Source organism: Alternaria rosae, assembly GCF_020736505.1.
Source record: "Alternaria rosae strain MPI-PUGE-AT-0040 chromosome Unknown BKA58scaffold_7, whole genome shotgun sequence".
NCBI lineage: Eukaryota > Fungi > Ascomycota > Dothideomycetes > Pleosporales > Pleosporaceae > Alternaria > Alternaria rosae.
The window spans coordinates 1,730,961-1,750,068 of NW_025763576.1; the positions used below are offsets into that span (position 1 = coordinate 1,730,961).

The 19,108-nt window shown below is 52.5% G+C and overlaps 10 protein-coding genes across 10 annotated transcripts; 5 read left to right on the forward strand and 5 right to left on the reverse strand.

Moving 5' to 3' along the window:
- Nucleotides 1–135: 135 nt before the first annotated feature.
- On the reverse strand, nucleotides 136–2,494 carry BKA58DRAFT_364683 (general substrate transporter). The gene is made up of 3 exons (XM_046168855.1): nucleotides 1,819–2,494; nucleotides 685–1,761; nucleotides 136–607 (listed from the first exon to the last, which is right to left on the reverse strand). The coding sequence occupies exons 1-3, from the start codon at nucleotides 2,006–2,008 to the stop codon at nucleotides 246–248; spliced, it is 1,629 nt and encodes a 542-aa protein (XP_046023592.1). The 5' UTR covers nucleotides 2,009–2,494; the 3' UTR covers nucleotides 136–245.
- A 632-nt stretch (nucleotides 2,495–3,126) lies between these two features.
- On the reverse strand, nucleotides 3,127–4,192 carry BKA58DRAFT_412967 (putative sterol desaturase; the record flags this gene model as incomplete). Its single annotated transcript, XM_046172391.1, has 3 exons — nucleotides 3,127–3,457; nucleotides 3,510–3,576; nucleotides 3,649–4,192. 3 exons carry the CDS (start codon nucleotides 4,190–4,192, stop codon nucleotides 3,127–3,129), a joined length of 942 nt encoding a protein of 313 aa, XP_046023593.1.
- A 73-nt stretch (nucleotides 4,193–4,265) lies between these two features.
- BKA58DRAFT_460854 (cytochrome P450 reductase 2) lies at nucleotides 4,266–6,609 on the reverse strand (the record flags this gene model as incomplete). Its single annotated transcript, XM_046174779.1, has 2 exons — nucleotides 4,266–6,331; nucleotides 6,403–6,609. The coding sequence occupies 2 exons, from the start codon at nucleotides 6,607–6,609 to the stop codon at nucleotides 4,391–4,393; spliced, it is 2,148 nt and encodes a 715-aa protein (XP_046023594.1). The 3' UTR covers nucleotides 4,266–4,390.
- Nucleotides 6,610–7,208: 599 nt separating this feature from the next.
- On the forward strand, nucleotides 7,209–9,101 carry BKA58DRAFT_388897 (cytochrome P450 monooxygenase). The gene is made up of 2 exons (XM_046170698.1): nucleotides 7,209–8,629; nucleotides 8,681–9,101. The coding sequence occupies exons 1-2, from the start codon at nucleotides 7,301–7,303 to the stop codon at nucleotides 8,834–8,836; spliced, it is 1,485 nt and encodes a 494-aa protein (XP_046023595.1). The 5' UTR covers nucleotides 7,209–7,300; the 3' UTR covers nucleotides 8,837–9,101.
- Nucleotides 9,102–9,236: 135 nt separating this feature from the next.
- BKA58DRAFT_214709 (fungal-specific transcription factor domain-containing protein) lies at nucleotides 9,237–11,479 on the forward strand. Its single transcript, XM_046166124.1, has 2 exons — nucleotides 9,237–9,417; nucleotides 9,465–11,479. Exons 1-2 carry the CDS (start codon nucleotides 9,302–9,304, stop codon nucleotides 11,176–11,178), a joined length of 1,830 nt encoding a protein of 609 aa, XP_046023596.1. The 5' UTR covers nucleotides 9,237–9,301; the 3' UTR covers nucleotides 11,179–11,479.
- On the forward strand, nucleotides 11,365–13,666 carry BKA58DRAFT_214668 (uncharacterized protein). The gene is made up of 5 exons (XM_046166122.1): nucleotides 11,365–11,570; nucleotides 11,625–11,653; nucleotides 11,708–11,896; nucleotides 11,951–12,801; nucleotides 12,862–13,666. Exons 1-5 carry the CDS (start codon nucleotides 11,551–11,553, stop codon nucleotides 13,609–13,611), a joined length of 1,839 nt encoding a protein of 612 aa, XP_046023597.1. The 5' UTR covers nucleotides 11,365–11,550; the 3' UTR covers nucleotides 13,612–13,666.
- Nucleotides 13,667–13,720: 54 nt separating this feature from the next.
- Nucleotides 13,721–14,737, reverse strand: BKA58DRAFT_319822 (uncharacterized protein; the record flags this gene model as incomplete). The annotated part of the gene is made up of 2 exons (XM_046167737.1): nucleotides 13,721–13,981; nucleotides 14,030–14,737. 2 exons carry the CDS (start codon nucleotides 14,735–14,737, stop codon nucleotides 13,721–13,723), a joined length of 969 nt encoding a protein of 322 aa, XP_046023598.1.
- A 221-nt stretch (nucleotides 14,738–14,958) lies between these two features.
- On the forward strand, nucleotides 14,959–17,507 carry BKA58DRAFT_214670 (MFS quinate transporter-like protein QutD). The gene is made up of 4 exons (XM_046166123.1): nucleotides 14,959–15,326; nucleotides 15,382–15,670; nucleotides 15,727–16,733; nucleotides 16,782–17,507. The coding sequence occupies exons 1-4, from the start codon at nucleotides 15,276–15,278 to the stop codon at nucleotides 17,028–17,030; spliced, it is 1,596 nt and encodes a 531-aa protein (XP_046023599.1). The 5' UTR covers nucleotides 14,959–15,275; the 3' UTR covers nucleotides 17,031–17,507.
- Nucleotides 17,508–17,615: 108 nt separating this feature from the next.
- Nucleotides 17,616–18,301, forward strand: BKA58DRAFT_412973 (uncharacterized protein; the record flags this gene model as incomplete). The annotated part of the gene is made up of 2 exons (XM_046172392.1): nucleotides 17,616–18,011; nucleotides 18,068–18,301. 2 exons carry the CDS (start codon nucleotides 17,616–17,618, stop codon nucleotides 18,299–18,301), a joined length of 630 nt encoding a protein of 209 aa, XP_046023600.1.
- Nucleotides 18,302–18,420: 119 nt separating this feature from the next.
- BKA58DRAFT_441944 (uncharacterized protein) lies at nucleotides 18,421–18,900 on the reverse strand (the record flags this gene model as incomplete). Its single annotated transcript, XM_046173866.1, has 1 exon — nucleotides 18,421–18,900. The coding sequence occupies one exon, from the start codon at nucleotides 18,898–18,900 to the stop codon at nucleotides 18,421–18,423; it is 480 nt and encodes a 159-aa protein (XP_046023601.1).
- Nucleotides 18,901–19,108: the final 208 nt, after the last annotated feature.

A 19,108-nucleotide genomic window follows, 5' to 3' on the forward strand; every position in this document is an offset into this window, starting at 1 on the left:
ACACGGGCTGGGGGATCCGGTGTTGGAACCGTGGTACTTGGTCAGGGGACTGGACACCAACACCGAGATATTATCTCATCACTCCGCGACATGCATGATATACATGTGCCTGGGCACTGTGCAATTTGAAATACAGCAATGTGTTCGTCACGTCGCGAGAAGCGACATACCATGCACTACCAAAATATCCACATGAAAAGAACCCACTCCCCAGCAGCCTTACCAGCTACACCCGGTCTCGAATCTCAGTGACCAAAGGCTTGTGAGTTGCCTGCGTTGATCTTGGCAAACTCTTTGTTCTCTTTCTGCCACTTCCTTGCATACCTGACGCCAAATCCGTGTTCGAACACTTCGCGGATGGCCTCAAGTGGCATTCCCTTGACTTCAGGGAAGCAGAAGATAACGAAGAGCCAGCCGACGAAGCAGATGCCTGCGTAGAAGCCGAAAGCCCCAGATGGGGTGATGCCTTTCATCATGGAAAGGAAGGTCGAGGCGATGATGATGTTAGTACTCCAGCATGTGACTGTATTCAACATCGTTCCAACAGCTCTGACCTCCATGGGGATTAGTTCGGTTCCGATCCATGCCACTGTAGCCACACCACTAGCTGATTGAAGTTAGCACTGGTCTAGTGATAGTGGAAGAAGAAGACAAAAGAGACTTCAGCATAGTGAGGGTACTTACAGTAGAAGCCAACGAAGATGATGATTGTGGCAATGAGGACATAACCTGGCCAGCCAATCTCTTCGCTCTGAACAGCCAATGTGCGGAGATCAATCGGGATGTAAGAGAAGCTGACGGCAGCGATGACAAGACAAACGCTCATCCCCAGGATCGTCACTAAGAGAATACGACGGCGGCCGAACTTGTCGACAATGACGAGGTTGACGAGCGAGAAAATGAAGTTCGTAGCGGAAACGGTAATGGCGACAGCAGTCGCGTTGTTGAAGCCTACAATCTTGAAGAGCGTCGCTGAGTAATACATCAGTGTGTTGAAGCCCGACAGTTGCGAAATGGCCATGATCGTGCATGCTGTAAGCACAGCGCGGAAAGTGGATGCTGTGGTGAAGATACGGGCCAGAGTCTTGAACACCGAATCATCCACCATAGTCTGTGTGGCTTCGTTGATGCTCATCTCAATGCTCATGATCTTCGCGCGTCGCTGCTCTTCGGTCGATGTTGGGTAGATGCGCGTAAGGACAATACTGGCTTGGTCTACGTCGCCGTGTGCGACTAGTTGGCGGGGAGACTCGGGGCAGAGAGTCAGAAGTCCGGCAAGGAGGATGGCGGGTGCCGCACCGATGCCAACTGTTGCTCTCCAGGCTTGCGAGTTGGCACCTCCGACTTGTGCGAAGCCGGCACCGATGGATGACGCGAGAAACTGGCCAAAAGTGACGCTCATGTTGTTGAAGGCAATCATCCGGCCGCGATACTTGGCTGGCGCCAGTTCGGAGATGTACAGAGGAACAATCATAGCCGCCGAGCCGACACCCAGGCCTACGACGAAGCGGCCTACAGCGAATTGTGGGAGGTGATACGCAGCAGTCTGGAGTACTGTGCCGATAACGAAGACGCCGCATGCCAGGAAGATTGGCAGCTTGCGACCATATTTGTCGGCAATCATACCAGCGATGACGGCTCCCACGAGGGCACCTCCAGAGGTAAGTGATGTGACGAGCTCCTGCTCGGAGGACGTGAGTTCGTGACCGAGAGATGAGCCAATAGTAACGAGCACAGAAGAGATGTAGCCAGTATCGTAGCCTCAACAAAGTCAGCATGGTCGAATCTCAGAATCCCACTTGGCAATAGGGGACACACCGAAAAGGAGGCCACCAAGAGAGACAGTCATGGAAATCAGCCAGGCAGCCTTCGAAGCAGCTGTAGCTTCGATGCCGGAGAGATTCGCGATTTGTTCCGCATGTTCGCGTGCGGTCGTGATGTCTTCAATCTTGTCGATGCTGGAAGACCGTTCGTTGAAGATATCAACCTTCTTCAAGTCTTGAGCCATATTGACTTGTAGTTGGCAGTGTTGAGGAGTTCGGACAATGTTACAGAGGTGGTGATCAGAGTCAACAATGTAATGATGACAAGCGAGGCTCGAGAGCTTGCGATACTTCAACCCATACTCAAGGAGATATCGCGTGCTACTTATGCTACTCGTGTAGCCTCAAGTTCGCCCTCCGACAATGGCCGGCACGACGCGCAACCAAGCTCGATGCGAAGAGCTCTCGCAGGCTGACCTGGATTGCCACGTTGGGATCCGTCGCACCATACTGGCAACGCCTTCCCCAGGTTTCTGCTCGCATGTCTCCGCAAAGTCATCGAATATGCGTCATTCTTCGCTTCGCAATGCTGGGGTGCATGGGGAAATGCGGGGGAGGGGCCTAAGGAACAGGATAGACCGGCGTGTTGGAACCGCTTGACAGCTCAATCGGATGCTGCACATTGGTTGACGCGGGCATAGCGGATCGAGAACGCTGGTCGCGCGTGCGGCTGAGGAGTGTTGAGGATAGGAAATCCGCGGCGTAGACTGCTACGTTGGGTGCCCAAGCTCGGAGTCAAAGGCCCGTGTCCTGCGGGCTTGCCATGTTCAGCATTGCGATCGGATGGGTATCGCCCGACCCATCTACCATACTTCTAGGGGAATACCACAAAGCCGACAGAAGTTTACCGAAGTTCATGCGGCTTTTGACAGACTTGTTGAATTTGCGTATCCTGCGACGTGACGTGACGAAACAAGTCGGGGTAGCGGAAGCAACAGCTTTTTCTGTTGGAGCTAGAGCTTCTTCACGTCCGTAACTCAGCGTGCTTTAGGGTCTTTCTTGCGCATGCAATCGTTGATTAATAATGCTACTCAGGACCCATCAGATTGGCATGAATGTCGTGCAATGACACTAGTGGTATGAGCGAGCGCTTCTTGGTATTACATTAACATTAGATATTGCTATAAGGTTCTCGCTGTAACGAGGAGATCTATTCATACCAAAATGACCCGCAGGTCCAAGAGAATCGAGGGCCTGAGACGCTAGCTGGCTGTCTTTAACCAATGATTTGCGTTGCCTCGTCTTGTCCCAAAGAAATCTATGAAACTCATGAACTCCCCCAGGAAGTGAAATCGTGATTCATCTACTCTTTTTTGGCGTGCTTGATTGGGTTGCCCTGCTCATCCACTAGGCCCTTCGCACGCATAACCTTGAGCGCATCGTGAATAGGGTCCAGCTCTGGCTGCGGGGCCCTGTGAGAGCCGAAGTAGGTGTCGGCCCAGGTGAAGTACTGTCCGTAGTTGACTGTGAAGTACATGTGATGCAGTGTGTGATGGGCGGGGCTGTTGAGCCACTTTTCTGTCCAATGGCCTGTAATCATATCGCCATCGTGAATGAAGATGGTCCAAATTTGAACACCAACGAAGAGGACCATGTACAGATATCTCTGCATTGGGCAGATGAAAACGAAGATGCTTTTGAGATTTAGCAACGAGGTTTTGGGGGAATGACCGAGAGAATACTCACTGGTATGGCAATGATTGAACGAACCCATCAAGCGGGTGGAAAGCTAGCGCAGCCCATGGTGTAGGAACTGTTGAGGTTAGCATTGCTATTGAAAGAGACCAAAATGCAAGACGTCTGAGAGAGACTGTGAGACACTTACCAATCCATTTGTGGTGTGGCTTGTGGATGTACTTGTACACGCTAGGGTGATGTTCTAGGCGATGAATCCAGTAGATGGCAAAATCATTGAAAGCCATGTACAGAGCGGCCGAAGCCACCAGCCAGGGCCAGCCATATTCGCTTGTGTTGGCATAGAGCAAGCTGTTGCCGCGCACTTCGGCGAGGAAAATAGGCAGGGTACAGAGGTTGATAAAGGGGATGGCGAAGAGCGATGATTTGATCTCTTGGGAGACTTGGTTCTTCAAGAAGCGTGGATGGTACTCGAGCCGGCGATCAAAGACAAGGTAGTAGGACAGCGAGCTGAAGAAGAGGTAGAGAGAAGTTGCGCCGAGCTGAGTAATGACGAGAATCGATAGAATTTGACGGTAAATGTTGTCGCGTGGCCATTGGGACGCAGGCGCTGTGCTAGCGGCCGAAAAGTCTGAAAACGAAGAGTTGCCTACGCTGAAGCCGGGCGAGGGCAGTGCCCATGCGTAGGCTTTGTCCAGGACAAGAGGATCCAGGAGTTCCAGAGCGACATCCATTGTTGACTGCTATGCAACGGGAGGTATGAAAATTTGAGGTGTGAGCAAAAGGTGGCGGGATAACTGTCGCACAAGCTGCCGTTGGGGCGCGGATGGGCTCTGCCCGTGTTGCTTGGCTTGGCAGGGGTAAATTTGGTAAAAGTGGGGTGGCCCTCCCTTCGTACGAACGCGCTATGGTAAAGAGCATCTCAACCGAAATCACCCCCAAACATCCGCCTTCCATTTGCCCCTCTTCTTCAGCCCGTCCGCCCACGCTTTGACATCTGCCTCGGTCTTACCCTGCGCACCCTGGACGGCTTCTCCAAGCCTCATATCCATCTCCCGGGCCATGCTTGCCTTGCCGCAGATGTACATGTTGGCCCCGCCTTCCAGCATGCCCAGCACCTTGCCGGCGTGCTCGGCCACCCGGTCCTGCACATACACTTTGCGCTGCCCTTGCATTCGCGAGAATGCTGTAACGATCTCTAGCTTCTCTCCGAGCTGTTCCTGCATCTTTGCCAGCTCGTCATGGTAGATGTAGTCCTCCTGGTTCCGGCAACCGAAGAACAATAACATCTTGCCAATCGGCCTACCAATCGCATGTAATTTGGCGCGCTCCTGGAGAAACGCACGGAAAGGAGCAAAGCCGGTACCAGCGCTGACCAAGATCAATTGAGTCGAAGATGTGATGGGCAGCTTGAACTTCGACTTCCTCACGTGCGCGAGAACTGTTTGGTCCTGGACATCTCCACTTCCGACTGAGCGGTGATAGGTGGGAATTGGCGCATTCCCGGCCGAGGGAAGATCGGACGCCGATAAGAGGTAATTCGACGTCAGTCCAGGAATATTGGTGGTTGACTGGTCTTCAGTCGTGATCGTCTTATTGACTACCAGTGCAGTGATGGCGATACGTCGGGGGGATATCACAGAACTCGAAGAGATGGAGTAGTATCGCGGCTGCAGTGGCAGCAGAATTTCGATGACGAAGGCAAGCGGTATCGAGGTCCACGCAGCACCAGGGCTGGCAAGCTCGAGCAGCCGAGCGAACGTGACGTGTGCAGAGGACGTGAACCGCTCGTAACGCTCACGATCCTGCGCAATACCGAGGAGCTTCGATCTGGCTTGAGGGGTAGGTGCAAACTGAGCGACTTCGAGCACAGCCTTCCGAGCCACAGGCGCGCATATCTCTAGATGATTGCGGAAAGCCGTCTCGAGCGTGCATGACGAGGGTATCTTTGGTTTGTTGGAAGTACTCTTCGGTACTACGGTGAGGCAATCGTGTCTACAGCCTTGCAAGCCGAGGATGTCGAGCAGTCGGTTGACTTCCTCCTCAGGGTTGACAGGCCAGATGCCGATATGATCCCCAGTCTTGTAGACGATGTCAATGTTGCCCAGATCCACTTCCAAGTGCACGCAGTTGCGATCTCCCGACACGAACAACTCGCGAGAATGCTTGATGGTCAAGGGAGCTATGGCTGAGTTCATGGCAGATCGTTGGTGATGTACCGACGTGACAGAGTTTGCTTCGGGACCAGAGCTTACGGCGGTGAGATCAACCCTGATAGTCGGCTCATAAGTGACAGCCTTCTCTTCGAACCCCATCTGAGCAAGCAGAGTGAAGACATTATCTTTCCATGCTTGATAGTCCTCCTCTGTGCCACCATTGGCATCGTCGGCTCTCTGCCGTGGCATCAGCGCAGTAGCGCCTGCAGCATCTAAGGCATCGGCGACAACATCGAGGACCCTGTTGTAGTATTTGTAGTTGCTATTACCGAGACCGAATGCCAGGTATCGCAAGCTCTCAAGCCGAATGTTGTCGTCGCTTACCCGCTTGATCCAATCCCAAAGGCCAGTGGTGTTATCGCTCGGATCGCCTTCGCCATATGTGCTCAGGATGAAGATGGTGAAGTACTTGTTTTGGATCTTCGCAATACTCTCGGCATCGTAATCAGATAGGTCTGCGACCAAGGCATTCACTCCGTAGCGTGCGCCGCACTCTCGACCCAAGTTTTCGGCGAGGCGTTCCGATGTACCAGACTGTGAGCCCCAAAAGATGACGCAATGATAGCCGCCCTCATCGAGGCGTTGGCAAACGTCGCGCGTAGAAGTGGTCTTCCCGTCTGAAAAGCCCTCTGCGATCTGTGGTCTCTCAAAATACACCTATGATAACAGCACGGTCAGTAATGCCGCGACGTCAAGGATGCAAAGTTGCGTGGAAGTGGTCTCCTTACATGGTAGTTCGGGTCTGGCTTGTCCCAAATGCGACCACGAGTGATATAGCCGAGCGATGTAACAAGAAATAGAAATGCAGCTAGTCCGTCTGCTACAGTCGAGGGCTTCAGACTGCTGAACAGCGGTGTTGTGCTGAGTGCTTGCAGAAGGGGACTGATTTGTAGTCGCAACTCTGACGTGTCCAATGGGAGAGCAAATGATTCCATGATGATAGAGGGAAGCAATGTAGCCATCAAAAATGCGACAGGCTGAAGCGACGATATAGCCACGGAGAAGATAATGGTCTCTTTCAATCATCTAGGGGGTTGCGGGCCATTAGTGACAACCGTACAAGTACCTGCACCAACCCGTCGCTGAGAACGGGCATGACTGCCAGACCTGATTGTTTAGTAGCAACCAGGCATCTCGCAGTCGAACGCTTTCGATATCCCGTGGAGATGCTTAAGCCCTTAGAATGTGATGGCAACGTTGATCATGAGGCCAGTAAACTACAGCATCCCCGCGTTACCCCACACTTTAGCTGTCAGTTCGTCTCAACGCGTAGTTCCCCGTTTTACTTTGCAAGCGCGCATATACCGCTCGTAGCAATGTATGCCGTAATAGGCCATCATTCTCCGAAACCTGCCCTTCTTAGTTACTTTGGATCTGCCGTCATCCACCTGCACGGCTGCGTTGACTGTCAGCAACATTTCGCAATTCGCACTTAAGTAAACCTCAAAGCGTACCTCTTAGCCTACCACTATGCTCAGTCACTGCCGAAAGCATTTTCAACCTTGCTGTTGTATTCACCACGATCCAACATGTCGGCCGCGGTAGTTTCAATTCCATATGCTGCAGCGCTAGGCGCATGCGCTCTTCTCTACTTTGTTGTATACCCTGCCATCGTTTACTTCCGCGATGCGAATGGTATGTCAACCATTGGGCACGAGAAGAATATCAACTGACGTCTCAGGTCTTCGTCGTTATCCGAACATGCATCCGCTCTCGGGCATGTCTTCGATACCGTTCATGGTGCTTGCGCATGGCGGAGCGCGGTCTACATATCTCGAGAAGCTGCACCGAAAGCATCCAGTAATCCGTGTGGGCCCCAACTTCCTATCGTACGGCGACCTTCGAGCCGTGAAAGACATCTACGGTCACAACACTCCCTGTACCAAGGACGGATCGTACGTAGTCACTGCAGGCTCGCATTATCATCTTGCCGATGCCATCGACAAACATGATCATGCGCGGAAAAGAAAGTTGATGAGCTCTGCGTATGCCATCAAGAATCTGGAGGGCTGGGAACACAAGGTTGCCGACAAGACGCAAAAGCTACTGAAGCACTTTGACGAGTGCTGCACCTCACCATTGCCTCCTGGACAGCTACCGAAGCCTGAGGACGTGAACCTCGACTATCGAAAGTGGACAAACTTCTTCACACTAGACGCGATCGCTGATATTGGACTTTCCGACAAGCTTGGATTTCTCGATCGGGGCCACGACAGGGTTACTGGACGGAGAACAGATGGCTCAACATATGAATGTGATTTCAGACCAGCACTTTACAACACAGCTCGGAAACAGTCGTTGTTGATCTGGCCATATGATTGGTATCCGCTCATCAACAAATTCTCGAACGTCATCCCCTTCTACAAGCGCATGAGCGACTATGCAAACGAATGGGAGGGCGTACCGGTTCAACTCGCCTACAAGCGCCTGGAGCGGTACAGGGCAGGAGAAAAGCTCGACGACTTCTTCCAAACGCTGATGGAAGACAAGAACGGCCACCCAAACAACCTGGAATGGGGCGAGATCGTCGCCGAAGTGAGCATCATGATGAACGCCGGATCAGCTACGACAGCGATTGCGATGGCTAACGTCATGTACCAATTGATCAAGCACCCAGATATCAAGATGAAGTTAGTGCAAGAGATCGATTCGGCCCTGGAAGACGATGAGGAGGAAGGCGATGGAGTCGTCGCTTACGACAGGGTAAAACACCTGCCATACCTCCGTGCATGCCTCGACGAATCGCTCCGGCTCTTCCCACCAACGCCCCATGGACTCCCGCGACAGACGCCAGCCGAGGGCGTCAACATCCTGGGTGACTACATCCCAGGCGGAGTATCTGTCGCCATGTCTGCACATGTTGCACATCGGCAGGAATCCGTGTTTCCGCAAGCCGACAAGTTTATACCGGAGCGCTGGTTGGGTGAAGACGGCAAGGCCTTACAGCCCTACTTCCTGGCCTTCTCAGCGGGTGCAAGAGGTTGTATTGGACGTAACATCTCGTACCTAGAGCAGACCGTGGTGTTGGCAAGTGTGTTGAGGCGGTATGATCTTGCGCTGAGTAGTCCGAACTGGGAGCTTCAGCGACTAGAGACGATGAATTGGATCTTGGGGGAGATGCCTGTGAAGATTTGGCGACGGGAGCGGACATCGGCGAAGTAAGAGTAGAGGTGTTTGGAGCTTCATAGATTTGTGAAAAGAGTTCAATGCAACGAGTATCGCAAACCGTCCGCATCGCAATAGAGAAGCCCATGCTACTGAGTGTACTTAGGTCATTTGTACCTTGGAAATGTCGCGGTAATTTAAGTCAGTGACCCGTGGAACTAAAAGGATAAGACGGCAGGTGTATGGCACGTTGTCGCGTTGTATAGCACAGGTAGTACAGTTTGGGAGACACTGCCCATATGGCTTCCTGACAGTGTCACAGTGACGATGCGCAAATCTCGATCAGGCGTGCGCCGCGACCGTTCCTTTGCTCCACCCGCGCATAAACACCGAGATAGCGCCTGAGCTGATTGGCCCCCACACGCATACTATTACTCCGCTCTGCAGCATACATAAACGGTTCTACCCTAGTCATCGCAATCAGATTCATCTCCATCTCGAATCGAGAACCTATCATCGCTTATGTCGCAGCCACCTGTAACAAATCAGCCAGCCTTGGTGCCTTCGGCGCCCGTGTCTGAATCCTCGCCAGCCCAACCTCGCCCTGCGCGTTCAAAAAACGGCTGCAATGCGTGCAGGTACGCGGAAACTCTTCGTTACTCCCCAACAACGCTCATCGAGATAGGAGGCGGAAAGTGCGATGTAATGAGCAGAGACCCAGATGTGGACACTGCGAAAGACTGAATCTCGATTGCACCTGGAACCGCACGCCGGCTCGTAGCACTACCAACCCATTACAGTCATTCAGCACTGGCCAACACCAACCCTTCTTTTCTGGCCCACTACCCTTGGAAGGGTACGGGTTTGGTTTTGACCTATCTGGGCCGTTGAGCTTGGGTACCTGGGACGAAGCCATGCTGTTGAGTCCCAGCTCATGGCCAACTGACACCGGGTCTTTCGCGAGCGTAGCAACACATTCGGACCCGGTTTCGCAATCCATCCACCAGTCCCGACCGACTCATAGATCTTCAAGTCAGACCCTGGGAGTAACGTCTTCTGCAAGCAATGAAGTGCATGAGCTGCCAGAGCGCAGACTCCACCAGCCTGATCCAGCTTCGACCTCACCGTTCTCCACCGAGGGCGCATCGGATGGACCGAACGAAGATTATCTCTTACACACATTCCTCCAGATGCTCATGCCACCCATCCTGACGCCGGTGGAAATTGGTCCAAAATGGGCATCTACCCGGGCATTCTTTGCCACTCTGGCTGCAGAGTCACCCATCGTCAAGAGTGCCATCATGGCTTTCGCCGCGATGCAGATGCAGCGCAGTGGGCTGGGCAACGACATGGCCAAGGCAGACTGGAGACCTTTGTATGACACCGCATCCAGACAGGTAGCGAATTGCCTAGCAAAGACGCGAGTAGTCGAAGACAGTGACCTCAGACACATGCTCGCTGCTCTTTTTCTGCTTACCTATACTGATCTTCTTACGGAAATGATGCCACGAGCCCACACAAACTTACGCGAGGCCTATACACTTATAAAGGGTGCCAACAAGACCACATTCTCGGCACCGGAACGCCGACTCATCTCATGGATGCGCCTACTTGACGCGCGCGCTGTGTCAACAGCAGGTGGAGAAGGACTCTTCTTGGCTGACACAGACGAGACCATCTTTGATGCGTCGCCTGCGGCCAATCCCGGGTCAGATCCGGACACGTCAGACACTGAAATCGAGGAAATTCTGTTTGACGTATTATACCATCCCGGTATCATGTTCTATCAGAAGGTACAGTCTTTCGCCGGCCGCATCACACGCATCGACCCGTGGCGTCGTACACGCGGCACTGTTCAGGATGAGACTGAGGTGATGGCCATCGCAGCACAAATCTCCAAGGATCTACATGCGCTTTACGGCCAGCGGCCAGCACTGATGGATCATGCAGTTGCTGGAAACCTCACCGAAAAACACCTAGCCAAAAACTTAGCAGGCGCACTCACACGGAGTTTCCGGACATATCTCGCAAACTACTACGCATCGTTCATACATTTACATCGCGTTGCGTACGTGCAGTACCCGAAAACCAAGGATGTAATAAATGCCATCGTGAACATAAAACGTCTGACACATCTGATGGCGCAGGCAGACGAGTCGCTGCCGGTCAATGTCTTGTGGCCACTGATGATGTGGGGGTGCGAAGAGGACGACTTGGAGGAAAGAAGATGGATCATTGAAGCCATTCGCAGTCTCGAGAGCATCGCTACCAATGCGAAAGCCACCGCAGACCTGTTGGAAGAAGTGCAAAGACGGCAGGATGAAGGCAAGCGAAGAGTCGACGTGCGTTTGGTCAGCCAGGAGTATTTCGCATCATCAAACCATTTCGCAATCGTGTAGTATTCAGTCCAGCTCCAACACGCACATTGAAGCTCACCAGGAATACGCGGTCGAGTGTCAGTCGCAATTCTGTTAGTTCTTCACAGGTATCGAGCGTCAATCTCGGCGCAAAAGAATACGGGAAGCCTTGCCATTTACCGGTCAATGCGCGTATAGTTGTCATTTCCGACTCAGACATATACCAATCAAACTGCGCATCACGTTCCAAGCTTTCCTCCATCGGAAGATGCCCCGCAAGCTTCCAGACTTAGGACGTTGCATACGAAGCGGGCGGGGTAAGTGACCCGAAAGGAAAACCGACAAGATGGGATCGATTTCCCGGCTGAACGTAGCAACTCCATCATTCACAATCCTTGGGTCTCCGACCTCACGATGAGACAGAGAAGCGGATGGTTAGTCAAAGCCGCGAAATTACCTGCATTTAGTTTTTGCTGATTGCTGAACAGCAAAGCCTGTCGTGAGCGTCACATCAAATGTACGGGCTGTTACAATCCAATGCCATCCAAACGCTTAATGTAGACACTTATAGGCGTGAAGCTGCGCGACTCGGAAAAATGCAAATACTGCACTGAGCGCAAAAAGCCATGCATGCGCAGCAATGCTTTTCGCTTCCGACCCGTCACTGCAGTCAAATTCAACGCCGGTGAAGACATAGGCTCCGCCGAACAGTCTCTTGAATTCCGAGTGGGACAGCAGTGGGTTGATATTCCTAGCTCATGTATGTAGGAAAGGATTTCTAACTAGCGATAATCGCTGATGGAAAGTGGCGTAGTGCACTTTGTTGAGCCGAACAAGGACAGTGGTGACGAAGAAGAGTACGAAGCTGAGCCGGAAAGCGAAGCGAATCCCGAAAGCACGCCCAACACTCTTAACGTTGCATCAAAAGTCCGGCGGCAAAACTCAAATTTGAACAGAGTATCTAGCGAAAGCCAACTGGCGTCGACGTACGGTGAACTAACCTCGTTCTCGGACCTTTCAACCTCAGGTTTCAATGACACTAGCGATTTGCCTTCCATCCACGAGGTCTTGAACCCATCGTCCTTGATCGGTGTCACTAGTGGTACCGGCAATAGTGCGCCGCAAAGCGTTCGCGCCGTCTCTTCGATAAGCCAACTGGTAAACACAAATTGGCAAGCGAGCCCCAGATCACTCCAACGTCTATCACAGTCTCCGAGCCTGTCGAAGAAGAGCCCTTTCGGATCGATCAACAACAACCAATCTCCTTATAACTCTACCGCTTTCAGTCCTTCCTCAGCACCAACACTCAGATGGCCTGTGAACAACGCACACGAAGCCCGTCTCCTCCATCATTACCTCTTCTTTTGCACCTCATGGATCGATGTGTGTGACTCACGACGACACTTCGCTACTGAAGTACCAAAGCGCGCAGCCCACTTTCCCGTCATCCTCAATGGCATACTGGGTGTTGCTGCAAGACACTCCTGGCTGATGGGCAAGGCCGTAGAAGACGTGTCGCAGCCTTATGTAGACCAGTGCTTACAGGCGCTAATTGTAGCACTTGAGGATCCGTTAGCACATTGGGATGAAAACTTTCTCATAGCCGTTATCCTGCTTCGGCTTCACGAAGAGATGGGCGATGCCGACGAACACTGCCACCACCTCGTATGTTCTCTCGCTCTTAGACTTGACTGTATATTTTTGCTGACTAGATGGTGAACTCAGGGTACCGCCCGTATACTAAACAGCATCTCATCCTTCGCCGCAGACGGTGGCCTCCGCGAATCAGCATCCTGGGTGTCTCTCCGCCAGCACATATACGTCTCCCTCACGACCCAGAAACCTCTCAACCTAAGTCTCGACAACTACCGCCACTCCGCCGTCTTCAGCGAATTCGACGACGAAAGCTGGGCGAATCGCATTATATTCCTGTTCGCAGTTGTTCTGCAAACTGTCTTCGTAGGCACCAACAACGGCAGCGAAAACATCAGCCGCGAAACATGGAAAGAATTGAACGATGAAGTCGATGAATGGGAGCGGACAAAGCCCTGGACGTTCTCGGCCTTCCACGTCGAACCCGATGCGGGCGACAAGTTTGAGGGAAGCTGGCCCGAACTACTCTGTCCACAGGGGATCGTGGCAGTCGGACTACAGTACTACCACCTCTGCAAGATACTGCTCACGATATACTCGCCTAACGCGTCATTAGTTGGGCTGGCAGGTGTTCGGGCCAGAAAATCTACCGACGCGGCTGTTCGCAAGCACATGAGGATAACGATAGGGTATGGCGTGAGCAACAGTCATTGTGGTAATGCTATGTTCCAGGGTAGTCACATTTTGAGTGCGTGCGGAGCTTATATCATCGATCCGCGGGAACAACAAGCTTGTGTAGAGTATTTGGAACAGTTGCAGAGACTGATAGGGTGGAGGACGGATGGCGTCTTGCGGGATCTGAGAGAGCAATGGGCTTTTTGAGGTGGCGACACAACGATTGAGGAAGAAAGGCCTAGTCAACGTCACGAAATCTTCAGATGCTCGAAGGAAAATGCTTTGACCATTCAATTCTTCATTGCGAAGCAGCATTCTATAGTGATGCTTCCAGCTCATCAAGACCTGACACCTGGTTCACAACCCATTTCCTCTTCTCCTCATCTGTGTATCGCGGGTAAGGCCTACGGCAATCCGCGCTGCTCTCTGGGTATCCCCTCTTATGCGCAACGACGTACTTGGTGCCGTTGATACCGCCCTTTCCGAAACCCCATTCTGTAACCGAGAGCTTGATCTGGAGGGCTGACGCTTCGTCGTGCTTACCCGATTGGTAAAGGTTGAACAGGTGTATGCAGGACTGATCTGTTAGCTTCCAAACACACATAATCTCGGCGATAGTACATACCTTGGGGTACAAGTTCGCGACACCAGTAATGGTGCCGATTCCACCCACACTCAGCGCGGGTACAAGCCAATCGCTCTGACCCGCGAGCGCCACAAACTCCGACTTGTCAAATGCAGCACTAATCCTCGCAACCTTTGCGATGCCTCCGCACGTGAGCTTGACGGCTACAATGTTCTTGTGCTTGCCGAGGATATCCAGCATCTCGGAGTTGATGTCAAGGCCGGCTACGACGTTGGGGAAGTTGTACAGGACAATGGGGACGGGGGATGCGTCGGCTAGTTCCTGGAAGTAGGCTACGATGGCATCTTGGTTCATGGAGAAGTGGAAGTAGGAGGGTACCAGTGCGAGGTAGTATGATGCGCCTGCTTCTTTTGCTTCGGCGGTTTGCTGTATCGCGTCGCGTGTGCAGCCTGCTACGCCTCCAATTGTGATGGGTAGGTCTCCGCGACCGAGGCGCTGTGCCGTCTTGCGAGCGGTTTGGACGAGTTGTGTTTTCTCAGCTGAGGATAATGTTGCTGCTTCGCCATTTGTTCCTGCGATGACGATACCGTGCAGGCCGTTGGAGATTAAGAACTCGAAGTGCTTTTCTTGGACGTCCCAATCGATCTCTTGCTTGGTGTCATTCTTGAACCAAGTCAATGAGGGAACATGTATTCCTGGCGGGAAGGAATATGTTGTGGTGCCGTTGGTGCCGTTTGCGGAAGGCATTTTGTAAGGATGTCAGGATATGAGCAGGTACAGAGGGGAACTGAATGTGGAGGACATTTCTGCAGCAGAGCGAAACCGCCGCATTTTGGCATCCACGACTGCGCGACGCGTTCCGGTACTACAATGGAGCATGCGAGAAGACGCGCTTCGGCGTGGAGACGTGTGGATGTTCGATCGGCTCTCAAGCCTCGCGATTCGCCGTCGGCTACGACCGCGACGGTGACGTTTGGTCGCCGACGCTCGCATCGCCAGCTTCGCGTGTCGGCTGCACTAGGCCCACGAGATCCCACACCACGCCACCAAACCCACGCGACGAGAGTGCGCCATCTCTGGAGACTCCACTGGGGAAGGTCATGGTCGGATGTGGCAACCTGGTTCTCCGTCCCGGATGGCCTGGGTGTTTTGTGGGGAAGCGAGTTTGGTTCAAAAGAACGTGGGAGCCCCAGGTTTGGGATCGGCATCAAGACTACTGCAGGACTTTGCAGCTTCAACATCCGTCCGGTAACTTGAACATTGTTTGTTCTGGTGGATAGTCATCATGGGTGGTTTCGCTCGCGCCCCCGAAGACAGGCCAACGCCTCCGGAAGTTGTAAGTTCTTGTGCTGAGCGATAGTGAGATGATAAGGTGTTAACGTAGTCTATAGTACAACTGGAGGGTCTACATGGCCGCGCTCGTGATCTCAATGGGTGTTTTGGCTTATGGTTACGACTCTGCCTTTATCGGCACTACCATCGCCCAGGAGTCCTTCCAACGAGACTTTGGCATCAATGCATCGAACAAGAACGAAATCACTAGCAACATTACGTCCATATATTCGGCTGGAGGACTCGTAGGAGCGCTACTTATGTACCCATTCCTTGAGCTCCTTGGTCGCCGTGCTACAGTCATCATCTCCGATGCCATCTTCATCGTTGGCGCGATCATGTGCACTGGTAAGCAATCTTTATATCGATACGATCTCTGTGTCAGTACTAATAGTGCACTTTAGTCCCCAAGAACCAACTGAGTTTAGTCCTCGCCGGCCGGTTCTTCACTGGTATGGGCGTAGGAGGGATAGCCGCCGTGTCACCCATCTACATCGCCGAGATCTCGCCTCCTGCGATTCGTGGACGCCTTACTGGTTTCTTCGAGTCCTTCTATCAGACTGGAGCTGTCATAGGATTTTGGATCAACTACGGTATTGTACACAACATGGACAGATCAAAGTCCATCGCCTGGAGAGTGCCAATGGCGGTTCAGCTCATTCCTGCTGGGCTGCTAGCTCTCATGATTCCAGTCCTAAAGGAGTCTCCTACCTGGCTACTCAAACGTGGCCGTGAAGCCGAGGCCTTGAAATCGTGGAGCTATTTCCGCAACCTACCCGAGGACCACCCATACATTGCCCAGGATGTTCAATACGTGCGAAATGAGATTGCAAAAGAGCGTGCCGCACTTCTACATGGCGAGGCGCATGCTAGCTTCCTCACAACGATCAAAGCCGCAGCACGCGAAGGAGCCATGCCAGGGATGCGAAACAGATTCCTCTTGGTATTCCTTATGTTCATGTGGCAAGCTTGGAGTGGCGCCGCGGCAATCAACTACTACTCTCCAACCATCTTTACGTCCATCGGGTTGTCCGACGTAACTCTCTGGACCGGTATCTACGGAATAATCAAAGCTGGAGGTTCCATCATCTTCTTCACCTGGTTCATCGACATGTTTGGGCGGAAGTGGCCTTGGATCATCTCTTCCTTGATCTGTGCTTTCTGCCAGTACTACCTCGCCGTCTACATCGCACTCGGAAAGCCAACAGTGGGCGAACCCATGTCCGAGTCCACAGTCGCTGGTGGCAAAGCTGCAACAGCTATGATCATGATCTTTGGTGCTGCCTGGTCATTCGGTGCGAACGGCCTTCCCTGGATCATCTCTAGCGAAATCTTCCCCGCATCTATGCGCTCTATATCGGGACCATGGGCAGCAGCATCCGTATGGATATGGACTCTAGTAGTCACAAAGGTAAGTACCTATCAGTCGCATGTGACAGATATACTAATTTTGTTCTAGGCCTTGCCGCAAATGTACACCTCGATGGAATGGGGCGTATACGTCTTCTTCGCCACCGCGCTTATCTGCGCTAGTATCTACGCCTTCTTCTTCATCCACGACACCAAAGGACTGCGCATGGATCAGATGGATCAGTTGTTTGGTTTCGAGAAGCGCGAAGAGTTCATTGTGCAGGCAGATGGGAAGAACGCCGATTATGAGAGTGAGCACCATGAGAAGGCGCCTGTGCAACGGACTGAAGCTGTGTAGATGCAAGAAGGTCTTTAGTAATATCTATGTACTCAGAGTGTTCTACGTCTACGGCAGACATTTACGTTATTTCCTGTACGTAATGAGTGAAGCAGAATTCCCCTCGCGCTTTTTCCCCAACACAACTATACAACCCGGTCTATCGATTTTCCAAGCAGTCTATGAAATCAGCAAGTGTTGTTTCGGTTCGTGCAACGTAAGCAATATACTATGCGCGTTGAACTATATCGTGGGAAGCGCGTGTATACATAGGCTAAATCCTACTTTTACTTTCCGAACAATCTGTCGGGTCTTGAGACCCAGGCTGAGCCGTAGCCTAACCCACTTCAACCGCGATCCTCGCAGCTCGCTAGATGTAGTGCCTTTATCTGGGAGGAGATAATGCCAATTGTAGCATGGTACTACATATTGGGATCTGACATGACGGTCCTTCAGCCGCAACCGAAGAATTGATCTCGAAATGCAACGATCACGGCAAGAAAAGGCGGTATTTGATCGAACGAGCACAGGAAAGGTGGTGGTAGATTAACATAAGACGTGCAAGTTTCCATAATAATGTCTTTCTCCCCACAGTGTCCAAACACCATGCCGTCACTTATCCTCGCATTCCTACTCGCTCTCTTCATCACACTCACCGCAGCCGCCCTCCCACCTAAAGGCGGCGTCTCCCTAACAAGCCTGGACATCGACCTCGATGGAAGTGGCTGCAGGCCTGGCGACGCCAGCGTCATGCTCGCCTCCGACAACTCCGCTTTAACCATCATCTTCGACAACTTCGCCGCTTCTGACGGGCCGAAAGCAGGGACTGCAAAGACACGCGCATTCTGCCGAGTGAATATAGGCATGAACTCGCCGGGGTGGGCGTTCGATGTTAGCTCGGCCGATTTTCGAGGTTATGTGTATATCGAGAAGGGTGTTGAGGCTAGTTTGGTTAGTCGGTGGAAGTGGATTGATGCGAATGGGGTAGATATGAAAGGGAAGGTATGTGGTTCTGGTAACTGGGAGTGTTATTTAGTAAGTACTGACTTGTGTGACAGGGTAACATTCATAAGATTGTAACAGGGCCATTCGAGGAAGACTTCCTTTTGCATAAGGATGGTGAGATATCAGATACGGAGGCGTCGGTGTGCCAGAAGAAGGATGCGAGAATTCAGATTAGCCTCTCGGCGACAGTGGATTCGGGTACGTCGAACAAAAACGGTTATGTGCAGGGAAGTTCGGCGGATGCTGGGTTTGGCCAGATACTGAATCTGTCGTGGAAGAAATGCTGAGGTAAAATGTTTAATTTGGGGTATCAATCTAAGGGCCAAGAGAGAAAGTTGTCCGTCTTCATCATCGCATCACAGCACTTCTTGCTGCTCCGTGAGAAGATCAGACTGACGTAGTCCTACTACGCCTTGGTGTATGCCGGCAAGTCCTCAGACTGTGCCTTGGCAGCAGCCCTCGCCTTCCTCCTCTCCCTGCGGTCCATCTCCCTCGCCACCGCCTTGGCCAACTTCCGGCGCTCCTCGCGCTCCTTCTGTTTCAGGATGTCGCCCTTGCCCTTGCCCGACCAGACCTTCTTGAACTCCTTGCGGAACTTCTGGTTGAAGGTGAGGTACTTGTCGGCCTCCTCTTCTGCCTTGGCCTTGTTGTGCTCCTCTTCGTCGTCGGTGTCGTAGAAGTCGGATTCTTCGTCAGCCTCTTCGGAGACAAGACGGTTGGTTTCTCCGTTGGAGGACTCGAGGCTGACTGCACGCTGGTTGCGCGCTTTGTCCCAGGTCTTGGTGCGCGAGTAGGCGACGCAGCCGGTGATGCTGAGGACCGTGAGGAAGGGGAAGGAGAGGAAGAGCAGCATTACGATGCCGAACGCGATGAGGTCTTCGTCCATGATTGTGGTCTGAAGGTGTATGTGTATGTGTATGTAGGTGTATAGTTTGAGTGCTGGAGGTGGAGAGTGTGGAGACGAGAGGTATGTCTTAAGGGGAGGGTGGTTTGCCACCCGGAGTGTGGCGCAGCCGGTCCGGGACCGTACGTCACACACGTGAGTCATGCATAACATGTGATTGTGCGTCCGAACACAGTTTCCCTTCCTCTGA